The sequence below is a fragment of the Pteronotus mesoamericanus genome, unplaced genomic scaffold (assembly GCF_021234165.1).
Source record: "Pteronotus mesoamericanus isolate MK-2021 breed Mesoamerican mustached bat unplaced genomic scaffold, CSHL_Meso_final scaffold_54, whole genome shotgun sequence".
In the NCBI taxonomy this organism is placed as follows: Eukaryota; Metazoa; Chordata; class Mammalia; order Chiroptera; family Mormoopidae; genus Pteronotus; species Pteronotus mesoamericanus.
Window position 1 is genome coordinate 2,651,736 of NW_026555321.1, and position 21,844 is coordinate 2,673,579.

Here is a 21,844-nt window from a genome sequence, read left to right on the forward strand (position 1 = left end):
TGCTCAGTACTAATAACTCTAAATGAAAACCAGGAGCCTTGGAAAACCTCCGCTTGACCAGGTTTATAGGCAGTGTCCTCATGGCAGCAGGGAGATCACAGGGGCCGCGTGACGCGCCCAGAGGGCTCTCCAGTCAAGAGAGGCACACAAGGATCTTTAAATCAACACTTCTCCTGGTGAACTGGGGAAAGAGGAACGAGTTAAAGAGTAATGTGGAAGAACTTGACTCTGATCTCACAATTTATCCAGTAGAAATAATACCAACCCGGGCCAAAGAAAAGCGATTTCCCTTGCCCGGAGTTGTTTTTGATTTCCTCCTCGAGTTCGCCCACACAATGCCCGCTCTGTCCGGACCTGGGCCCTGAACAATCTGTCATGAAAGGATTTTTTTTTTTTTCCATTTTAAATCACTGACCTTATCACATACATATTAGCAGCTCGGAAAAGTATAATCATAGTTGTTTTTTTTTTTTTTTTCAGAGCCCCAAACTACTTCTCTTTGTCGAAGTTAACAAGCCAGCATGCTGACAAAGGCCAGATGGGTCCAGCTGCTGATCCCTGCTTCCTACTGAAGACACCACGCTAACCACAGGATTCATACTCCCATTGCCCGCAGGATTCCACCCAGCAACAAAACAAAACACACGGGAGGGCTGCGGCGGGAGGGGCGGGGCCCGCGCAGGTCGCCTCCCCGTGCGATTAGCTTCCGAGGTCCGAGAGCAAGCTTCCAGGAGGATGCGTGCAGAGCGACCCCAACGGGTGCCCCAGGACAAGGCTCGTCAGGAGAAAGATCACAGGGGTTGCTGGGATGTGCCCTGAGGGCTCTCAAGCTGAGAAAGACACACAAGGGTCTTCAATCAGCACTTTCCATTGGGAATTCCAGAGGCGTGAGTTAGAGAGTAATGCAGAAGAAGTGTCCCTTGTCACCCTGGGAACAGCACCCCTGACACAGACTAGAGCGGCCCTCGGGGCACGGATGTGACCCCCAACTGTGACTGAAGCCCTCTTCCTTCTGCCACGTCAGCCGAATCACCTAAGAGTGTAGTCCCACCATTAACTGTTCATTTCTAATAAAAAGCGGATGATCCTTGTTGATGAAGGCCTTTGGATACGCACATCTCCCGGCAAAGGAAGCTTCTATACTCCAAGTTTCCCAGCGGAGCTTCCCTGAGTGTTCCTCTCTCCAATGTGCAGTTGAGGACGCTGGTTACCACAGAAGGTCTGGGAGTCAGACTGGTAGTTCAATGGCCGTTCTGCAACGTCCTGGCTGGGACCTTGGGCAAGTTAGATAACCTGCCTGGACCACAGCCACCTCATGACCAAAAAGTGGGTACTAAAGGTACCCATCTCACACGGCTGTGAGGAGGATGAAACATAAGAGGGCATGGCAGGCTCTTAAGAAGCAGTCCCTCCACTCAGCATGTGTCTGTTGCAGTCACTCGGCTAAGCCACAAGCCCCCCACACCGAAGAGATGCGAACCTCCACCAGCAGTGCCCCTCCACCCCTAAACAGCCAGCTTCTATCGGCAGCAACGAGGACCATTGTGAATGTATAACCTGAACTTCCATTTATGTACTGCCTCTAAAAATCAACTTATAAAGTCTTTTTTTTTTCCTTACCTTGAAACTTTAGTTCATGAACAGGTTTTGGTACTTGACTAGTATGTTCATATTAGGGAACATTTATAGAACACTTTGTAAGAACAAGACACAGTTAAACATTGTGTTTCCTTAGCGATAATCAAGATATGAGACAAGTGTGAGAGGAAGCAGGAAGCACATACTAAGTGATTGATAAATCAATAGTTGTTGATGGGAAATGTCTCCACTTGTGCTCCGTCCCTTTCTGTCCCTGACCCACCAGGAGAAAGACGCAGGCCTGTGCTACTCGACACACAGGCACCCACAAATGTCCTGACGGAGCTTCTGCCGACGGCATGACTTCCTTTTTTCCCATGGGCTGGGCTCGACACCATCAGCAAGTTTGAACACCGAGCTGACGTGACAAAAATCTGAACTCACCACTTCCACGTTCCTGAGTCTGGAGCACAAGGCCAGAGCTTAATCAGCTTCTCGTTTCAATGCCAAATATGACAACAGCCCTGTGACGGGCTTTCAGACCCCTCCTCCAAGGCCCACTGTCTTTCTAGTTTAGGTTTTATAATATATTCCTTTGGCTTAGCACAGATGATTGACCATGGAGTAACAAAAAAAAAAAAAAAAAAAAAGCCTCTTCTCATATAAACAGTTCTCACTCTGGGTAAGAATTTGGATATTATCTTTTGTAGGCAGAACACATCCCTGAATGTGAGCGAACTCTGGAGCCTCTAAGCATTTTCGTATTTAATAAGCACTACCAACTGTCTGTGTCTTTCACTAGAGGGTGGTAAGGCTAAAGGCAGGAGCCATGTTGCGCACTCTCTGTACCCCAGCGTGTGGCGCAGAGGAAAGCTGAATGAACGTGTGAACAAACAGTGACCACGTCACTCTCACACCAGTTACCATTGAGTACTGGGGGACAATCCCACCGGCGTCACCGTGGTAGATGTAGACCGCCCCTGAGAAGTCGTCCTCCTTGGGCGCGCCAATGGCCACATCTGAGGGGAGAAAAACAGCCGTGGTTGGAAGAACGACGTGGAACAACATGAGAGCAGATCCCCTCATTCCGGCCGTCGTGTCTGAGTCCCTCCCCGCCAGAAATGTCCTGGTTGTAGGTTGTTCAAGCACCATATTAGGCATATAATCTCTCAGCAGAAAAAAGGATAAAGAAAATTCTAGCAGCCAAGAAGAGTTTGGTTCCAAGAAGTGCCTAGCTCATTCTCCTAGGGAAAAAATACCATCGAACCATCCAAAAAATACAATTATAAACCCCCTGGCCTCACTTCCATCTGTCAGAGAAGGGAATTCTAGAGACAATGGTTACAGCATAAAATCAACTCTGTTCCTGGGTAAGGAAACTGTCTAAAATGGCATTCACTTCACACACACACAAAATCAGCATTATTCTCACGCACCGACGACACCTTCTGGAACAAAGCCTAGATCTTCTTTACTTTTTGCCTTTTGCATCTAACAAAAGTCATGTGCCTATAGAAGTGAGGTCAAGGGTGAGGGACGTGCACCCACATGACATCCACTGGAGATGCCCTCTCTCTGAACGAAGCCCTCTCTGGCTGGTGGTGTGAGGGTATCCTGAGGCCGGAGCTGTCCCCAAGCCCACCTTCCACCTGAGCCACCCCACAGATCCTAAGGCCTGAATCCTGCCTCTGCAGGGAGGGGTGGGGCTGCCAAACAGGCCAGAGGGAGAGGCCAAACAGAACTGTCCACCAGGTACCCCCATGTCCCAACACCTAACATATTCAAAACTCAGACCAGCATGTGGCCACCACCAGGGGAGAGCATGTCCAATTCTCTCCTTGACCATTTCACAGACAACACGAGAGCGCGTTGTGGAGCACCGAGAGGAGCCAGAAGTGTTTGTGCCGGGAGGGCACTGGTTCGAGTTTCTCTGCCCTAAGCAGCCCCCGTGGACCAGCCCCAAGGTTCACTAGCATCACAATCACATAGCAAAGCACACAGAGCTGAACGGGAAGGGACGTGGCAGAAGGAAAACTCCGGTGCGCTCAGAGCTCAGCCCTGGGTGTCCGCACAGAGAGCACCTCTTCTAAAGGGTGCCCTCTCTCCCCAGTGTACGCTGATGGGCCTTCTGGGCAGGCGGGCAGACCCAGGAGTGCCGCGCGCGGCGGGGGCCGGATGCAAAGGTGGAAGGCGTGCCCGCGCTCCCTGACCTGGGAACCCGTCATCGTCGAGGTCGCCCAGGCTGGCGATGCTCTCCCCGAAGTGTGCGTTGTAGGCGCCATCCCCGGTCAAGGCCAGCTGCTCCTCCAGGGCTCCCTGGGAAACAGGATGGAGGGAAAAACGGAAAACAAAACAAAAACAGAATCAACCAAAAGCACAATAAAAAACCAGAGCTGGAAATGCCGCCTCTCTAGTGCACACCCCTCAACAGGAAACACCTGGGCAGGGTCACCAGCACCCAAACCTCTCTCTCCTGGGGCAAGAGGAGTCCCTTTCACCTGGGCAGCCTGAGGTGCCTTTTGGAGGGCATCTCGTGGTAGCCAGTAATTAATCTCTCCCTTGTCCTATCTGACAATCTAGGAACCTACCTACCTACCTGTCCCCCCAGTCCCACAGTATCCTCTCAGCTTTCTTTATAGCATAACATTGTTGCCCCAAAGTTGTTGTAAACAGGGATGCAACCTGTATTTTTCTCTCCTGCTTTTCAGTACAAGTTTGTAAGGCTGTTTTGCAAGGCATCTGCAGTAGTGATTACACAGAGAGAGTCATGGCTCAGAACATCCCCGCCCTCCCGCCTCCCGCCCCCCTCCCGCAGTTCTTGGGGTGGGGGTGGGGCGCACACAACTGTGCCCCATTATCATGTGCGGGTCAGATTTCCTGAGCAAACACCAACCAACAGAGGGAGGAAGTCAATGGTGAGAGTTGCAATAAAAGCCATCTGAGGATACCTACTCTATCCCCAAATCACTGACATGTGAGTATCAGAGTATCAAAATGCAATCTGGTATTTTGTGGCATAAGGGTGTCGGAACCATCCCCACCATAGGTTTAGACCCTAGATCCGCCATACGCCCGGAGCCATCCCACGGAGCGCCTAGCTTTTGTCATGACCAAGTCTTCTTTTGCACTGTAAACACAAACATTTTGCAACTTGGAAACAAAAATGTGATGATTTCTTCAGCCAATGAGATCCCCCACCCCTGGACACAAATATGTGTTGATTTCTTCCTATTCATTTAGCGGGGAGGAGAAGGAAGCACCAGTGGCTGATTCTGTGTATGTACCAGGCACTGTCTCCCTATCTCCTCGCTTTAACCACACGACCCTGTAAGGAAAACTGGATGACTCTCCTCGCTTTCCAGACGAGGAAACCCAGCCACCCATTTTAACCCATGTGCCCAGGTCACCCAGGCTAGTAAGTGGCAAAACCAAGACTCCACTGCAGGTCCCCCCAGCTCCAAACTCATCACTGTTCCCACTCCTCCACCCTGCTTTGTAATCATTAATCAAATAGCTAGAGGTTCAGTAGGAATAAGAATACCCTGGTACTTAGCGTAAGCACGGGGCATTAAGAAACACTGGTTGTGGTGGGTGAGATGTGTGGGCGAAACATTCCCTCAGAAGATCTGGGGAATCTGCCGGCTCCAAGCGTCCACACCCTGACTTAGACACATCGTCGGGCTGTGGTCTGGTCGCCTGATGGCCTCACACAAGTTAACACCCACGCAAATGTCTCAGTCTCCTGCAAGCTGAGGGGCTGCTGGCTGCTGAACGCATGCTTGCTGTTTTCATCTTGATAGTGATCACCTCATTTTTTTCCCCCATGTACTCCCTGTCCCACTTCCTGTAATGTCAGGAGGGATGCAGGTGACCGGAGTCACTGCAACAGGTAGGTGCCAGGAAGCATCTTCCTCCCAAGGTTTAGATCCACCTTGCGAAAGAGTTTGCAGACACCCAAGAAGGCCCAAGGCCCCAGCGTGCCCGGCCCCTCCTCCAATGGCTGCCCTTCTGTCTGGCATCTGCCCCCTGGTTATGGTAAAACACCACTGCCCCTTCCCAACTGGGGTAACTAGCATCTTGGCCGCTGCTGCAAAGTACACTTTTACCGATTTTAAAGATGAAAGCATTACATCTTTGCTGTTTGGATAAAGATAAAACTACAAATCTACCCAAGACCACCACCCAGAGAGATCTGTTATTGTCATTCTCTATGGCCTTTGTGTATTTTTAAAGGTTGTTTGTATATGCAGTTTTTAATCCTGCTTTTCACTGATTATCGCATAAGCATTTTCTCATGTTAGCTCAAAGGCTGGTGGTACCAGAATTTATTCATTTAACCATTTCCTTCTGGCTGAACACTCTTACTTCCAGATCCTGAAAAGATTCTGCTTTCTCACTGGTCTCCTGCCTCCCCCCAGCCCCGGGTTCCTTCTCCCGCCCACCCTCCACTCGGCTGAAGGGGGACAGAGGCATCTTTCTGACCCCATCACATCCCTTTGATTCTGCAGAATAAGGGACACAGGGATTACAGCCCCCGACCCCCATGCCAAGCTATGTGGCCCTGCTGCCTCACACCATACCCACCCGCCCAGCTCCCAGCCCACTCCTGCCTGCCTGCCTGCCTGCCTAACTGCTACTCCTTCTTCAAGGTTCCTTCCAGCCACTGCGTCCTCTGAGAAGCCTTCTCTGCTTCCCCGGGCAGCTGCATATATACGCCTAGGAAGGCAGTATAATCTTGAGATGACGCTTTGAAACCAGCTTGCCTGGGTTCAAATCCCAGCCCTGCCACTTCTTAGCTGTGTGATTTGGAGCGGGTTTCTTAACCTCTCTGGCCCTCAGTATTTTTCACCTGAAAAAATGGGAATCGCTGACACCATGTGCACAAATCTTTCACAGAAAGTGGGAGGAACAGCTCCTGGTACATGGTAAACACTCAAAGCACAGCCCGTTAAGATTTTTCTTAACCCCTGTATGTTGGCAGTATAACAGTGTCTCTATAACTTTCCATGAGTAAATGAGAATTTCGATTACACTGAGCTTTTTGAAGGTAGGAAGCACATCTTCTAACCTCGTCTGGGGAATGGGGCCCAGTGCATGACCCAAAAAGGTGCTCAGTCACTACTCGCTGGACAAATGGCCCTCCCCACCCCCACCCTGTCCACATGTTGCCCAGCACTGTACTCACATTTCCTCTGTTGATGTAGACGGTGACCTGCCCCTCATCCCTGATCTCAGAAAACATGGGGGCCCCCACCAGCAGGTCAGAGAGGCCATCCGCGTTCAGGTCAACTGCGCATAAGGAGGAGCCGAAGTAAGAGCCCATCTGCAACCAAGTCGAGTTGCAACAAAGCGTTCAGTGTCTGCCCTCACACCGGCAGCCCTCGTTCTCCCCCTGCCTCCTGGCTTTAGAAACCCTTGTCCCCCGGCCCCCACAGGCTGGGGGTGCTGCCCCGGGAGCCACAATGCCGAGACAAAGGGGAAACGCCCAATGCCCCTGCGCCTGCCCAAAGCGATGCGGAGCCCCCAGTCACCCTGAGACCAAGCTAACTGGACCAGAGTCCCATCCTGGAGCCCTCGCAAGGGGACGACAAAGGGACCGATCCCAAGATAATGAGGCATTATTTTTAAAGATACAAACATGAGCCCTGGCTGGTGTGGCTCAGTGGATTGAGTACCGGCCTGCAAATCAAAGGGTCTCAGGTTCGATTCCCAGTCAGGGCACACGCCTGGATTACAGGCCGGGTCCCCAGCTGGGGGTGTGCGAGAAGCAACCACACACTGATGTTTCTCTCCCTCTCTTTCTCCCTCCCTTCCCCCCTCTCTAAAAATAAATAAAATCTTTTTAAAAAGAAAAATAAAAAAAACAAAGATACAAACATGAGATTGTAAACACAGGTTACAACCATAATAAAAGTACCTTGTAATTCAGACATTTGACAAGGCCAAGCAAATAGGATCAAATATAAAATCTCACAACACAAGGCAGGCATGCAAATAAATGTGACCTGGGGAAAGAGGTTACCCTCTCCCAGTCTGTGCACAGCGGAAGACTGGTCAGGAACACGTGAGCTGAAGTGACAGAAAAAGCGAGGATTCACAGACTATTTGATGGATGAGGGAACACAGCCAGGTTATACTGGTTCTTCTTCACTCGTAGCCTAATCCAGTACCTACTATTTTAAATCAGGGGTCTTAAACCCAAATGCGAATGGTACCCAGGCAGGAGATATAACAAGTGGAACGCAAACAGCAATGCAAGTGTGCTTACAGGTGGCAAGTGACAATTGTCTTTGATGTCTAAGAGACAATAGGGAATGGTGGAGACTGCAGCAAACTGGCATCCAGAGTCAACAGCTGCCATAAGAAAGGCTGACCAAGGGAAGGCTGACCTTCCCATTTTTCAAGAGAAGCCAAAACCCAAATATTTTATGAAGAGCCTATTTTTAAATGACAGCAGTTAATTCATATTTTTTAAGAAACAAACATACTGCACAGAACAAACAAAAATTATTGTAGGCTGTTTTCTTTCTGAAGGCTGCCAGTTTATAACTTCTGATTTTTTTTAAAAAGCAATCCTTTTAAAATAAATGTTTTCAAATAAAAGGGCTCCAGTTGTGTGGAAGTGAAGGAGCATTTTCTGTCACTGTGGAGTTTGTTGGCAGCTAACCCTGAGGAGGGGGCACAGGTAGGGGGCACTGCAGACCATTTCCAGCAGTAGCCTGGGGACAAGGGGGCTCAGAAGCCCTTTCCTGGTCACATGCCAAGGCCACATGCACTCAGCCCACAGCCTCTCCCAACCCCCAATTTCCGAGAAAGGAGGTTTGGAGTAACAAGAGGTAAGGGACATAGAAACCAGCTGCCAGTCACTGACTCAGTGGCCTTGCCAATCTTTCTATCGGGACTTTAGTAAAAGGACTAAGACCCAGGCAGGGCCCCAAAGCTGCCGTCTGAGCCCCAGAGAATTATCTGTTTTATTCTAATGGACTATTTAACTTGGCGCCTGCATCAGTGTTAAATCAGAAATCCCTATGCATGAAGGTTCCTATCTATGTTTCAACACACTAATGCATCACATACTCAGTTAATTTCCTAAAACTTCAATGTGGTAATGGCATGCTGTAGGGTGAGCGTTCCTTGGTCAGAGATCCCCCATCAGCCTGGAAATGCAGGGGCATGAGTCTCTGCTAACATCTGAACTGCACACGTATTGAGGATGGCTTATGTGTACTCTATATGAAGGATGTCAACCTATAAGGACCAGAACTGGGGAGGGCGGCTTGTTTTTTCCTGTGGTGAAGCCAGGAGACAGGACTACCTGCTCAAGTTCTGGCCACACAAAAGCAGAAGTGAACCAGTAGTTTACTGAGTCAGACTCTCCTCTGTGGGTGTGAGGCCAACCAGACACGGGGGGAAAGCTAACACCTCCCTTGGAGAACCTGGGGTCATGTCCTTTCTCTATGACATAATGGAGAAGTCAGAGAGACAAGAATGTCTCCTGTCTTTCACAAAAAGCAGGGTAAGCCCAAAGCGAGGAGCAGTCTATTTCCCCGGAATGATAGGAACAGGGGTAAAGCTAGAAGACGGTGCAGCAAGAGGGCTAGAGTCAGTGGCCGATGAAGGGGCACGTGTAGAACGGTGTGAGGCGAGGGCAAGAGGAGCCCTAAAGAAAAGGAGACGCAGCGAGGCCATGGGGCTGGGAGGCGAAGCCGGGACTCGTCCTGTGGTCACAGGGTATTCAAGCAGACATGCCAGCGAGTCTCCTGGAACTTGATGTCATCAAGCCCCCAGGAAGTTTGGATAAGTGTGTCCTCAAATGTTTACCTCTCACTTCACCTGCTCTCAAATCTACTCCCCAAAACCTGACCATGACCCAGTCAGGGATGGCTGGCCATGGGCATTGTCGCCCACACCAAGAGGTTTCTGAGACAGGCAGAAGGCACGGCTGCAGATTGTTCACTATAGCAGGCTGACAGGCATCGCGTCTGTCTTTAGCATAGACAGCGGAGAGTTGGGGGGGGGGGGGGGCGGGGACAGGCGGTGGAGGAAGCAGGTGGGAAGCACAGATACCACTGAACATGAAAATACTCTGAAAATATTCTGAAAATAGGGTGACGTGTGTTATTTAAAGAGATCTTTCAAAAAAAAAGCAGCTATGTGAGGTGACGGGTGTTAACTAACCTTACTGTGGTAATCATTTCACAATATATGCTTAACCAGTTATCAAATCATCGTGCTGTTCACCCTCAACTTCCAGTGTGTCATATGACAATTGTACCCCAATCTGGGTCATGGGTGGGGAAGCGTTTAATTTTATGCATTCAAGCCCAGGTACATTTGAAGGGGCACAGAGTGGGTACTGGTTTTCCACAGTAGGCAGATTCACCCATCTAAAATATGGGGCTTAGCAGCATTCACACCTTAATTGTTTTGGGGGGACTCTTTATCACTAATGGCATAGAGTTCTTTCTTTCTAAATTTGGGGATGCTCAGAAACCCTTTGCAGAATCGCTCACAGTCATTTTCCAGTGTTGCTGCTTTGGGGTTTGGAAATGTTAACATAACAGGCAGCCAAGTTCTCAGGGGAATGCAGAGCTGTTCTCAGAGAAAACTTTCAGAAAACTGAGTGCGGAGCTGCATTTTTTGTTGAAAAAAAAAATGATGACAATTATATCCTGAGTCCATGCACTAAGGGTGTGAAGACCGCACAAAAAGAGTGGGATTTCAGGCACTCGGAATAGGACTCCCCATCAGAACAGCCCGTAATGGCATCAGGCTCATCCAGCAGGTCTGACTCACAGAGAAACGAGACCAGGACTGGGGCCCATGGCCGCCCAAAAAGGAAACCACCTTTTCCCTCCTTTTCTGTGGGCAGTGGGAGGGAAATCACCACCTGACAGTCTCCTCGCATCTCCCTCCCCAGCCTCGGGTCCTGTGCTTCTTCCCAGCGCTCGCTGGGGGCCTCAAACTGAGGCCAGCCTCCAAGCGACCCACCCCGCCTCCCAGCCAGTCACGCTCAGCAATCCTGCTGATCTGAGCCACACTAATGGAAAGAATCTCCAACTGGCTTACTTTAAGATTATGGTGCGGCATTACTAGAAATTAGGATTAAAAATTTGCAGGAGTCCTGGCCAGTGTGGCTTGGGTAGAACATCATCCCGTTACCAAAGATTGCAGGTTCCATGCCTAGTCTGGGTACATACAGGAGGCCACCAATGGATGGTTCCCTCTCACATCCATGTTTCCCTCTCTCCCTTCCTCTTTCTCTAAAAGCAATGAAAAAAATGCCCACGGGTGAGGATAAAAGACATTTGCAGGAATTTGGATTAGGGATGGGATGAGGACCAGAAGACAACACAGGCAAATAAACTTCGCCCAAGACTGATTTGAGGGCAGCCCTCCTAAGCTATTTCTAGTTCAAGGTTCTAAAGGGAAACAGGTGGCTTTCTTCGGTTGTGTGACAACTGTTCCCATGGCAATGCAGGCAGAGGGCTCAGGATGCGAGGAGGAAGGGGCAGCGCTGCGTTGGTGACGCAGGGGGAGTGAGGACCCTTTGTCCGCATGCCTTCTTGGAAAGTGATCAGATCTGCTTGCTCCCTGTACGCAACAGTGTTGGCCTCTCTGGAGGCGCAGGTGTGTATGTAGGAGACAAAGACAGACAGACAGACAGATGGAGGAAGACAAAGGGGCCGCGACAAACAGAGCAGGCGATAATTCTGAGGACAGTGTCTGAAATACAGATGACGTTTGGAGAAAAGAAAAAAAAAAACTAGGCTGAACTTGACCGTCTTGCTTCATGCCTCCAACAACAAGTGTGGATCCCATGAATCAGGCTACAGGCAATGCTGAGAAGGTAAAGGCTTTTAAACCAATGTTCCAATGAGTAAAATCTAATTCCTACATGACGACATCTCTCAAACCACAAAAAGACACTTATACCAAGAATCTCACCTTTTTACCTGATGCCTGAAAAATCTTAATTAGAGTCCCTGATCTTCGGTCAGCTCTAAAAATATAAACCTATGGAATGAAAAAAAAAAATCTAGTTAAGATGGAGACAATGACCAAAGTTATTTCTCAGCATCCTCCTGGGAGTCCTGTTGAAACGCTTGACCACACACAGGACAGGTGGGCTTCTGCTGGCTGAGAACCATGAAGTCAGCATGGCTCTCATTTCATCAGCTCTGCAAAGAAAGTGTCCTTTGACCCCAAAGCAGAAATGCCTTCCACTGCTCCTAAGCCACGTCACAGGTGGAAGTCACACACAGTAAGGCCCAAGGAGCTTCCAGATTACTAGTAAATGATTCACCACTTAGAAGTGTTTTCTTCCTTGAACCATTTCCTGCATCCCTATTAGTGAGAGCTTGAGCAGCTATGTCAAGACGGGGGAGGGAGGTATTCTAGACAAAGCAATTTCCCAAAGTGACACCAAAGAACATGAGAGCCATGAGGTCTGCTTGGGTAAATTTGAGTTTAGTTGGCAAATGCCAGAGTTAAACATTTAAGTAAATCCCTTCACTGTGGGACTTTCCAGAGCCTTTAGTGTGTGTGTTTATACCATAAATCTCCACTGTCAAGATGAGAATTGGTGTAGAACTTCCTAAATGACATGTCTGTGGAAGTTCTTTTTCAAGTTACATCTTATGGGAAGAGAATGTCTCATGAGAACCAGGGCAGAGGACCCTCCCACAGGGTAAAGAATCTTGTGAATGCTTTCATGTTCAGATAACAGGAATGAATAACCATCAAAATCTTGAAGGCCAGAGGTCCTTTCTGGGGCCCTTGGGAATCAGGTCCCCATCCCTGGAAATATGGAACAGTCATCAATTTTACCAGCTGTGACCAGTTACCCCAGCGCCTCTCATGGGGTCCGACCAAAAGCAGCGCCGAGGCAACAGCATCGCTGTGAACTATGAGGTAAACATTTTAGTCACTGCTACAGAGGTACCTGGGCTCCCACAGTTCCGTCCCTGGAAGACATTACCAATGCGAGGACAGCTCTGGGCACTTCTTCCCTCCACCATGGAGAGGAATTCATGTGACTCAAAGACCCGTATCTTCCTTGGAGTCATCAGAGTTCATCTACATGCCTCCCCTGTTATGCATCCTAGGTCTTTTTTTATCTGGTTTCATTTTCAAAGAACCTTTCTCCATAGCATAAGGGTTGGGGGAAGGGAGGCACACGCTCCAGAAACAGGAGTGGTGGCTCCTGACTGCTGCCTCAGAGGGTCCAGGGGAATGACCCTCACACACACATCACGGTCCAGCTTCGTCAGCTGACCATGCTGACATCCTGGCTGGAGGCTCCAGTGAGCAGTGGTCTCGGCCCATCTTGGCCCCTCCGGCATCCAGACCCTTCTTCTCTGAGCCCCCGGAGATAGGACTAGACTCTCTTAGGTCTACCCCCTGAGCTCAGATCCAAAGATCGTTCCTCTGCTCAGTCTTTCCTATCAGAGAACCTACGCGGTCTATTAAAAATGCAGATTCCTGACTCATCTGGACCTACCCAGCCTACTCAGTCTGGAGTTGCAGTATCCGGGTGCTGAAGAACCAACACGCACAGTTGTCCACATGTCAGGTGCCAACAGAGGCCGAGATTCCCAAAAGGACTCAGACAGCCCTAGATCCGTGCGGTCTTTTCAATACTCAGGGGGGATAATTTAGGGAAAGTGACCCACGCGGTTCTAGTCCAGCTTCTGGGCTGAACCAGTCTTGGTTCTAAAACAACAGGAAAATAAATATAAGAATCTAGGCCCAAAGATAAAATAAATACGCTCCAAAGCTATCTGGGACTAGACCTGGCTCCATTAGGTCAAAATCAAACTTGGAAAGGTTTGGGAGAGCAGAAGCCCTTCTGTCTGGCCCACTGCTGTTCCACGGACTTCCCTACCCACCTTTCCAATGCCTTCATCCTGCGGGGCGCCTCCGACCACATCGGTGCTGGACGGGTGAGAGAAGTGGCCAGCGGTCACTGCATAGCCTGTAACGACCGGGCAGAAACCGAGGACAGGGTTGAGAAAGAGTGACGGGGAAGAAGGTCTACCAGAGGAAAACATTTCTCAAGTACCCCTTAACTAGATCGTTACTCTCCAGCTGGTCTTGGAGCAATGGCAGCTCTCAGTCTTCTCAGGCTGGAATGGCGCATCTCACACAAAGACGTGTTCACCAGGACCCCAGAGCGAGAAAGAGTGGCCTCTGAGTGTCTCCTCTGGAAGAGGTGCTAGGCTAAAGATTCCCTGTCTGTTTTCTTTTTCCTTTTGCGGCATTTTGAACTTTGATACATTTTGAATTTTCATACAGTACACACATTTGAAGTGCAGAACTTAATGAATTGGCACACACAGGCACATAACCATGCCCATGCAGACTGCACAGAACCACAGAACCACAGAACCACAGCCCAGGAGGGTCCCTCTTGCCCCTTCCCAGTCAATACCCCTCACAGGTGGCCACTATTCAGATTTCTTTCACCATATATTATGTTGGCCTGATCTAGAACTTCACTCAGTGTAACTGTGACATCCATCCACGTTGAGTGCAGTAGTTTCTTTTTATTGTTGATTAATGCACCATTGCATGACTGTATCATAGTATCTTTTTTCCCCTCCTATTGCTAGGCACTTGAGTTGCTTCCAGTTTGGGGCTATTATGAACATCTCGTACATGTCTTTGGATATCATCATCTCTTTTAATGTAGCAATTCTACCAGGAAGACTTTCATTTTAGAGATGGGGGAATGGGGACTAAACGTGATTAAGCAACGTTCCCAAGGTCACACGGAAAGATTCAAATCCATTCTGTGCGTCTCCCAAGCCCCTACAGCTAACCATGATGCCACACTCCCTTCTGAGAGATGGCAGAAAGAAGCTAACTGGGAAGGAAGGCAGGGGCGGTGGGCAGGTAAAGTATCTGGCTACAAAAGGAATCTAGAAAGAAGAGAAAAAGTTGCCTGAGCTTAGTCTAAATGTTTCTTTTCCCTTCTGAGCGCCTCGCAGGCAGGTCGCCATACATTCCCCAAATCTTGTCTTCACCCTCAAGCCCCAATGCTGTGATCATAAGTTGTTTGGGTTTCACGATGACGCCATAGTGGGATCGGTTCTTATTCACCCTGGGCTGATTTCGCTCAGACTGGAGGCTCACGTTACCCAGAGTACTATGAGTGCTATCAAAGCCTCCAGTGAGCCTTGCACAGTCTGCGGCAGATAAGGGCCCCTGTTCTGTATGTAGAGGGAGGTCACCAGCCTTAAGCCTAGACCCTAAGGCCACCGCCCAGGCTCTCCTCTGCCTTCTTTTCATTTTCTGATCTAATAAACATGTGGTGAGTCCCTGTGGTGCACCAGGCACTGCACTGAGTCCCGAACATGAGACAAATGCCCACCCTCCCTACCAAGGTGCTCCCTGCCCGGTGGGGGTCGGTGGTGCCTCCGCAGCACGCACAGGGAGCTCAGAGTTTCCACTCTGGGCTTGGAAACCACGGATTTAAAGCCCCCACTTTGCTATTTAAGAGCCATGTGACCTTGGCAAGTTCCATAACTTCTCTGTGCTTCAGTGTCTTCATCTATGCAACGTGGGTGATCATAACAGCTATCTTACAAGGTTGTTTCAGGAATGAAAAGGAATACTATGCAGAGCCTGGCATACAGTAAGTGCTCAATAAATGACAATACTGAGGAGTTAGGCACGCAGGGCAGCGACCACCCCAAAGACTCCGAGTAAAGGTATTACGGTCTATTCAGTGGGCAAAAACTAGCAGTGAAGGGGGGAAAGGCAAGTAAATCTACAATTCCCTCCTGCCACCTCACAAATGGATCTCTATGAAAAGAGGCCAGGGACTCCCCCAGATTCAAGTTACATGCAGTGTGTGTGAAAGAGCATTGTGTTCTCATCACTGGGCCTGTGTAAGTGCAGTTTCATTTTCGGTCCAGAATTATAGCATTTAGGCCATGGATTAAAGAAGAGCCATGGAAAATGTTCATGTGCACAAGCAAAGGCAGGCCATCCCTGTTTCTAAACGGGCACGGCCCTGCCCCAGCACCATGCTTGCCTGCTGGCTGCTAACTTAAATGGGAAAAGAGGAGAAATTTTTCTGAGCCTTTAATTAAGCTCCAGCATTAGGCTGTCATCCATCATGATTATATCTGGTTCTTATTATTTCTATTCGCCACCACTTTGGTGACCAGGAAGCAGAGACCTGCCCCGAAGGAACGCCAGGGAAAGCCAGGGTTCTGTTGTCTTCCTTTTGTATCTGATCATCTGACCCTAAGGAACTGCTAACATAAGAAAGTAAAACGTTTGCTTCCCTGGAGGTTCCAGGGTCAGCTTTAATTAAATCCCAGTTTTAATTCAGTTCCCTCCATGTGGGGGACTTGGTGCTAAGGTACTCTGGCTAAAACAGTAGCTCATCAAAATAAATGTGAAAAGCCAACAAATTCCTTCCCCTGACGGTAAAGTCCTAATTCAAAAACCTCATGGCCATCGCTCCCACTCCCCCTCTTACCTGTCACCTCCCTGAGCTACTCACCCAGGTAGGTGTACCGCCTGTTCATGATCACGTCGTCATTCAGTTTGAAGTAGGTGTTGTCCGTAAGGTTCAGCACTTTGACGGTCCCGGCCCAATAAAATGACCCCGGCGCGCCCATCACCACCAGCTCCTGCCGAAGAGAAACCCAACAGTGATCAGGAAAGAAGCTGGAGAGGGAAGTGGGCAGGGAGAGGAGAGCCGCCATCACAGCAAGGAACTCGTAGATAAGTTAAAGATACCTCACCAAGGACTCTCCAGCCGACCAATACACAAAATATTCAACAGGTCACCAGATTCCCTGGCATTATGGAGTCTCTTAGACAAATGGGGTTATTAGGAACAAAGACCAAGGTAACTGGGCAAGTTGAGGAGTCACAAACCAGGTCCCTATGCTATCCACAGATGAGGCTTTCTCGCTTTCCCACCAGGATCAAAGAAATGGCAAAGACTTGGCATTGTCCTAAATCGCAGAATTCCAGGAATCGATGATCATGCAAAGGCACCACCACTTTACCCAGCCCGGCCTCCGGCCCAGCCTCCAGCAACCCCACCTGCCCGTGACAGCGCACGAGGAAAACCAGGAGCAAAATCAGCTCTGCAGAACGCACACACTAACACTCCAGTCCTTGCTCAGGACTCTCTCCTTAGAAACAGTTCTAAAGCTGGGTCTTCTGGCCACTATGGCCCACTGCAAGCTCAGAAGAACATCAAGACAGCACAGAGGCCCCCTCAGGGAAGGCATAGATTGGGACGAGACCAGAGACAGCTCTATTATTGAAAACAGACCCTGGAACACAAAGACACAGCTGCCTTCAGCATTTCGATGAGGGGCACATGGGCCTGCATCCTCAACAAGCCTGAGAGCATGTGGGCACTACAAAGTCATCTAAGGACCTGCTGATGCTGATTCTAGGGTTCAGAGTGATCCAGTTCGCTAAGGAGGGCAGCCCAGATACCTGCACGATCTTACCCACAAGGAGATGCCTGACTGTGGAACAGAAGTTGGAAATGGCCAAGACACCTCACCGTAGGGATTCTATGTCATGGTACATCCATTCAACAGAATTCTGTAGCAGTAAAAATACTGTAGACAAACTCATGGCACTGAGAGTCGCAAAGGGCTCTTGAGTTAAAAAGGCCCAAGGTATGCCAACATGGAAATGTACAAAGTATCTTAGAAAAATTCTATTGAAAAGGGTTAGAATAAAGACAATTGCAGGAGGAAATCCCTCAGCAGTGCAAATGTGCCAACAGGGCAGGCCATCTGGGCTCGTGGAAGCGAGGCCACCGTGTAGGTGGCCTCTCGTTATCTCCCTTGGACTTCAGAGTCCCGACACAGCCATGTTTCAGAAAGATCCTTCCTGGCTGCCCCTTCTCTACAGGCCGGGCCTCTCACCACGGCCAGAAGCTGCCGGTTTCTGACAAGTCCCTGGAGGCCAGATCCTGCCGCAAAGATTCTGAGTTTCTGGTGACAATTCAGGAAGCCACACTGAATTCCCAGGGAGCAAATGTCGTCTGAAAAAAAGCCAGAAACATCTAAAGAGAAAATTAGAGAGCACAGCTAGTGTGCGGGCAGGAGAGCGGCAGGACATCAGGGCAGTTAAGCCTTGGCTGCCATGTGTCTGAGGTCCGTCTGGGAAAGTACCTGGGCGAAGAGTAGGGAGTGAGTGCAGATGGAAGAACGCCGCCAGGTTTCTGCTCAGATGGTGTGCTCTTGATAATAATTCGGGAGAGTGTGGACCATGAACACTCCTTTTAAAGGTTTTGAGATCCTATCCACCCTGAAGGAAGCTGTTGATGATACGCTGGATACTCTGAGATGTCCCACTGTTTTATAAAAATGTATCACTTTCTGTACCAGGACTCTTCACTGGGAAAACAAGGGCTGGGCATTCATTCATTCGCTCCTTCCCCTTATACTCAAGTGGTCTGTGAAAGAAACTGTGCTAGTTCTAGAAGCGGTATGAGAAAGACAAATGATCAGTTCATCAGAAGGGACTTTCCTTGGCCTTGACCTCTGAAAGGAATCCGTAATCAGTGTCCAAGTACAAAGGGTGCAAAAGAACATAACAAACAACATCCGCAGGGCCCGTCGTGTTCACAGTGCTGGGCTTTCTCCACCTGCCGCTCTTCGGAGCCACAGCTTTGAGCGTTACCACACCAGGTGGTGGATGCGTTGCTTTTGGATTTAGATTAATCCAGGATAAAAGTTGAGAAATGCATGTTTAACACATCCCTGCCTGTCTTCTCCGAAACATTACAGGGAGAATAAGACAAGGTAATCCCTTTCCTCTAAAACCTTCAAAACCAACGGCTCTCTCTTTTTTCCTCCCCTGCTCATGCCCCATCTACCTTTGACTCAAACTACACAAACTGAGGCCAAGCCTGAGATCATGGGGCGGGGCAGAGGGAGCGGGGAGGAGGCAGGAAAGCAGCATCTCCCTGGAAGTCCCTCACATTTGGGTATTTCCATTCGGTGTGGGTGATGCCTATACCTTTTGGCACTGTCCACAACTGCCAGAAAATTTTACCAATACTTAGCTCCTCAGCACCTGGGAACAGCCAGCGCTAATGTCAGACACAGAAATGCAAGCTTCTCCATGAGCCAATGGCCAGCACCAACTGCAGCAATGCGTGGAATACTGTCAATAAACAGCGTGGGCCTTTATTAGCAGGACCTCCCAAGGTGCAGGGGGATGCGGGGGTGCTGAGAGAAGCCTCGGGCTTTCGTGCACACCCTGCAAGGTGGCAGGAGCTGGAGGGCAGAAGAATGCTGGGGACCTACAATGGAAGTCTGTCCCCATGCTTCCACGGGGGCTCCGATGTTCACAGGGTCGGTCCGTGTCTTTTATGGCTGCTTAGAAGTATCTATCACCTCTGTTACCCTAGGCTACAAAAATAAATGAAGTTCCCAAGAAATCCCCCCTTATCTTCAGTGACCAGCTAAAACTCCTAAGGTATCCATAACTCAAACAGCTTTGATAACCCCTGCTCACTGACCTCCAGATCAAGCAGGCACTTTGGGTTAGACTCCTGCGGCCCACAGGCTATGAATGTGGTCCAACACAAAATTGTAAACTTACTTAAAACATTGAGATTTTTTTGTGATTATGTGTCGCAATGTATGTAATGTGTGGCACAGGACAACTCTTCTTCCAGTGTGGCCCAGAGACACCAGAAGGTTGGCCGCCCCTGCTAGAGTATGTCAGGACAACAGGGCCGTGTCCAGGAGGCTGCAGAAGCACGTCCAGCGGGGGAGGCAGCTGCCTGCCCTGTGCAGGGATGGCCCAGCTCATGGCAAGGGAGGAGGTCAGCAGGAGGGCAGAGGCGGGGAGCAGTGCTGTTTGACCCCTTCGACCACATTTCCTGCTCGGCCTCCAACAGCTGAAGTTCCAGAAACGAGGGAGGCAGTGAGTTCAAAGACCTCCTGCTCAGAGAGGCCAGCAGCCTGGGAACTGAAGCTGAGGCCAAGGCCCAGAGCGGGCAGGAGACAGTGTGACTGGGTCAAAGGACCACGCGCCTCCCGGGCGCTGCCACCCCTGCCCCACCCTCGTGCACGGAGGCCCCCCTGCTGTTCACACAGTGCTTCCTTCTGGCTCGGGATCCCAGAGCCTGCAGCTTTAACAGGTCCTCTGGTTCCTCCAGTCACCTGGAGCTTGCATGGCCACCTGGGTTTCCCCTCTACTCCCCTGCCCTTCCCAAGCCCTTCTTCCTCCCAGCTCCAACGCTCTCCCCTTCCCTGACTTTCCAGCTGATGAGACCACAGTGAAACCCCTCCACCCCGCCCCCAGGACTCTTCCCCTCCCTTAGCTCTTCATTGGCATCTCTGATGAGTCCTCATTTCTGCGACGAGCCTACTCTTCCTCTCCCTGGCCCCGCCTCTGCCTCCACGCTAAGCACACTGAGTCCCCTCAGAGGGTTACTAGCATTGGTCAAATCTAAGTTTCTCACTCAGCCTGGGTTCTGGTCCCTCTGTCTAAGTATCCTCTAAAAACATCCATGAGTGTCCCATTTCTTCACCTGATACAGCACGTGTCCAAAGCAGAGCCCTCAGCTTCCCTGTCCCAGTGAGTCTCCCGGGGTGGCCCCCTTTGTGCCAGCACTGCCACGTGGCAGGACCCTGGCTCGAAGTCTCCTTCCTCTCCCCACCACCCTCTGCCCCCTGACGCTGCCTCCCTCTTCTCTAGCGCCCCACATCATCTTCACCCCTCAAGTGTCTCCCTAACCTGCACTGTTGTTGCTTTGAGGCTGGACCCCATCACAGCCCCCTACCTGGCCCCCACTTCCAAACACCTGGGCACACCCAGCCCACACAGCCTCTTACAACACCGCCTACCCCTGCGTTGTCACCCACTCGTGAACTTGCAGTGGGTCCCTGCCACCTGTTGGGCAGAATCACACATCACGAGACCTTACTGGAGGAGGAACAGACATAGAAGTTACACAATCTACACACTTGCTGAGATGGAAGAAGAGAGCAACCTGGGCCCGTGGCAGGATGGATTTTCAAGTCAGTGGGGACAGGAAACCCTGTGCAGTTCGCAGTATCAGGACAATCAACTGTACGTCTAGGAAAACAATGGAGTGAGTTCATTTCTACCACACGGTTTCTGCAAAAATAAATCCAAGAGGCATGGAAGATATAAATTGTTTTCATCTATAAAAGTGCTAGAGGACAATACAGGTGCACATGTCACGTTCTTGGGCTGGGAACAACACCCACCTCAGTGAAGAAGCCTGCTATCCCAGCCTGGCAGGAGCCGTGTTCTTCTCCGTACTTCTTCTTATACTCTGGAGGGGGGGTGGGGGGGAGGAGAGAGAAAACCACAGCCCAGTCAGTGTGTGCCGCCGTGTGTCGGGAGGCCAGGCTCGCTGGCCGCTTCCCTGAGTGCTGTGGCCGCAGGCGGGGCCTCAGGACACCGTCCAGACTGGGGCACAGGAGGAAAGACTCAGGGATCCACCAGTCCCCAAAAACCCAGACCCTGGTGCCATCAGGTAGTGGGACTGCCAAGTGCAATGTCCACGCACGTGGGGAAGAGGAGCAGCCGCCATGGTCATGAAGCGGGAGGCGGGTGACAATTATTTCATTTACTTTAGAAAGGACAGAGAGCCCCAGTAGGAAGGTGGAGCTGAAAACGTGGCCTGGAAATGGAACGGTATGGCCCTCCCAGTGCAGAGACCCCTGGAAGTCACCAAGCCTCCAAAAAGACACCCCATACAGCTGGAGGCAATCAATGTGCTTTCCACAGGAGCATCCAACCAGAAACCTGGCCTTGTGTGGGCCAGGAGAGCTGCGGGCTGCAGGAAGAGGGAGCTCCATGCACCTCCCCCAGCCCATGGCCACACCACCACCGATGGCGCAGGTGACACTATATCCTGCCACATTCGTCTTCCTGTCCCACACAAGAAAAAGGGGAGGGTCTCTCCAGGTCAAAAAAAAAAAAAAAAGAAAGAAAGAAAAAAGGTAAGTTCTTTCCTCCACCACTCTTTCAGTTCCCAACACTCCGCCCTGAGAAGAGGGCAGTGTGTTGTGGCACAGTGTTTTAATTTTAAGTTCTCAAGGAGAAGTGTTTAGCGTGTTCCCAGTACTGTGTTAGATGCATCGACTCACACCATAGCACGTGTCCCTCATCCCTGGGAGCTCCTACCGCCATTTACCTGTTAACGGTAAAAGTCCTGAAGCTCGGAGTGGTTAAGTGAACTGTCCAAGGTCACGCAGGTAGTAAATGGCAAAGCCCAAATTCTACC

The 21,844-nt window shown here is 50.2% G+C and overlaps 1 protein-coding gene across 1 annotated transcript in view; it reads right to left on the reverse strand.

The window, feature by feature from the left end:
- ITGA9 (integrin subunit alpha 9) overlaps window positions 1-21,844 on the reverse strand; it is a 296,559-nt gene that overhangs the window by 227,413 nt on the left and 47,302 nt on the right. Inside the window, exons 5-11 of the mRNA XM_054595411.1 lie at window positions 20,820-20,887; window positions 16,097-16,226; window positions 13,470-13,555; window positions 11,527-11,595; window positions 6,764-6,901; window positions 3,789-3,894; window positions 2,503-2,597 (exon numbers count right to left, since the gene is read on the reverse strand). Of these exons, the coding sequence (XP_054451386.1) occupies window positions 2,503-2,597; window positions 3,789-3,894; window positions 6,764-6,901; window positions 11,527-11,595; window positions 13,470-13,555; window positions 16,097-16,226; window positions 20,820-20,887 (692 nt within the window). The remainder of the gene's footprint in view (window positions 1-2,502; window positions 2,598-3,788; window positions 3,895-6,763; window positions 6,902-11,526; window positions 11,596-13,469; window positions 13,556-16,096; window positions 16,227-20,819; window positions 20,888-21,844) is intronic.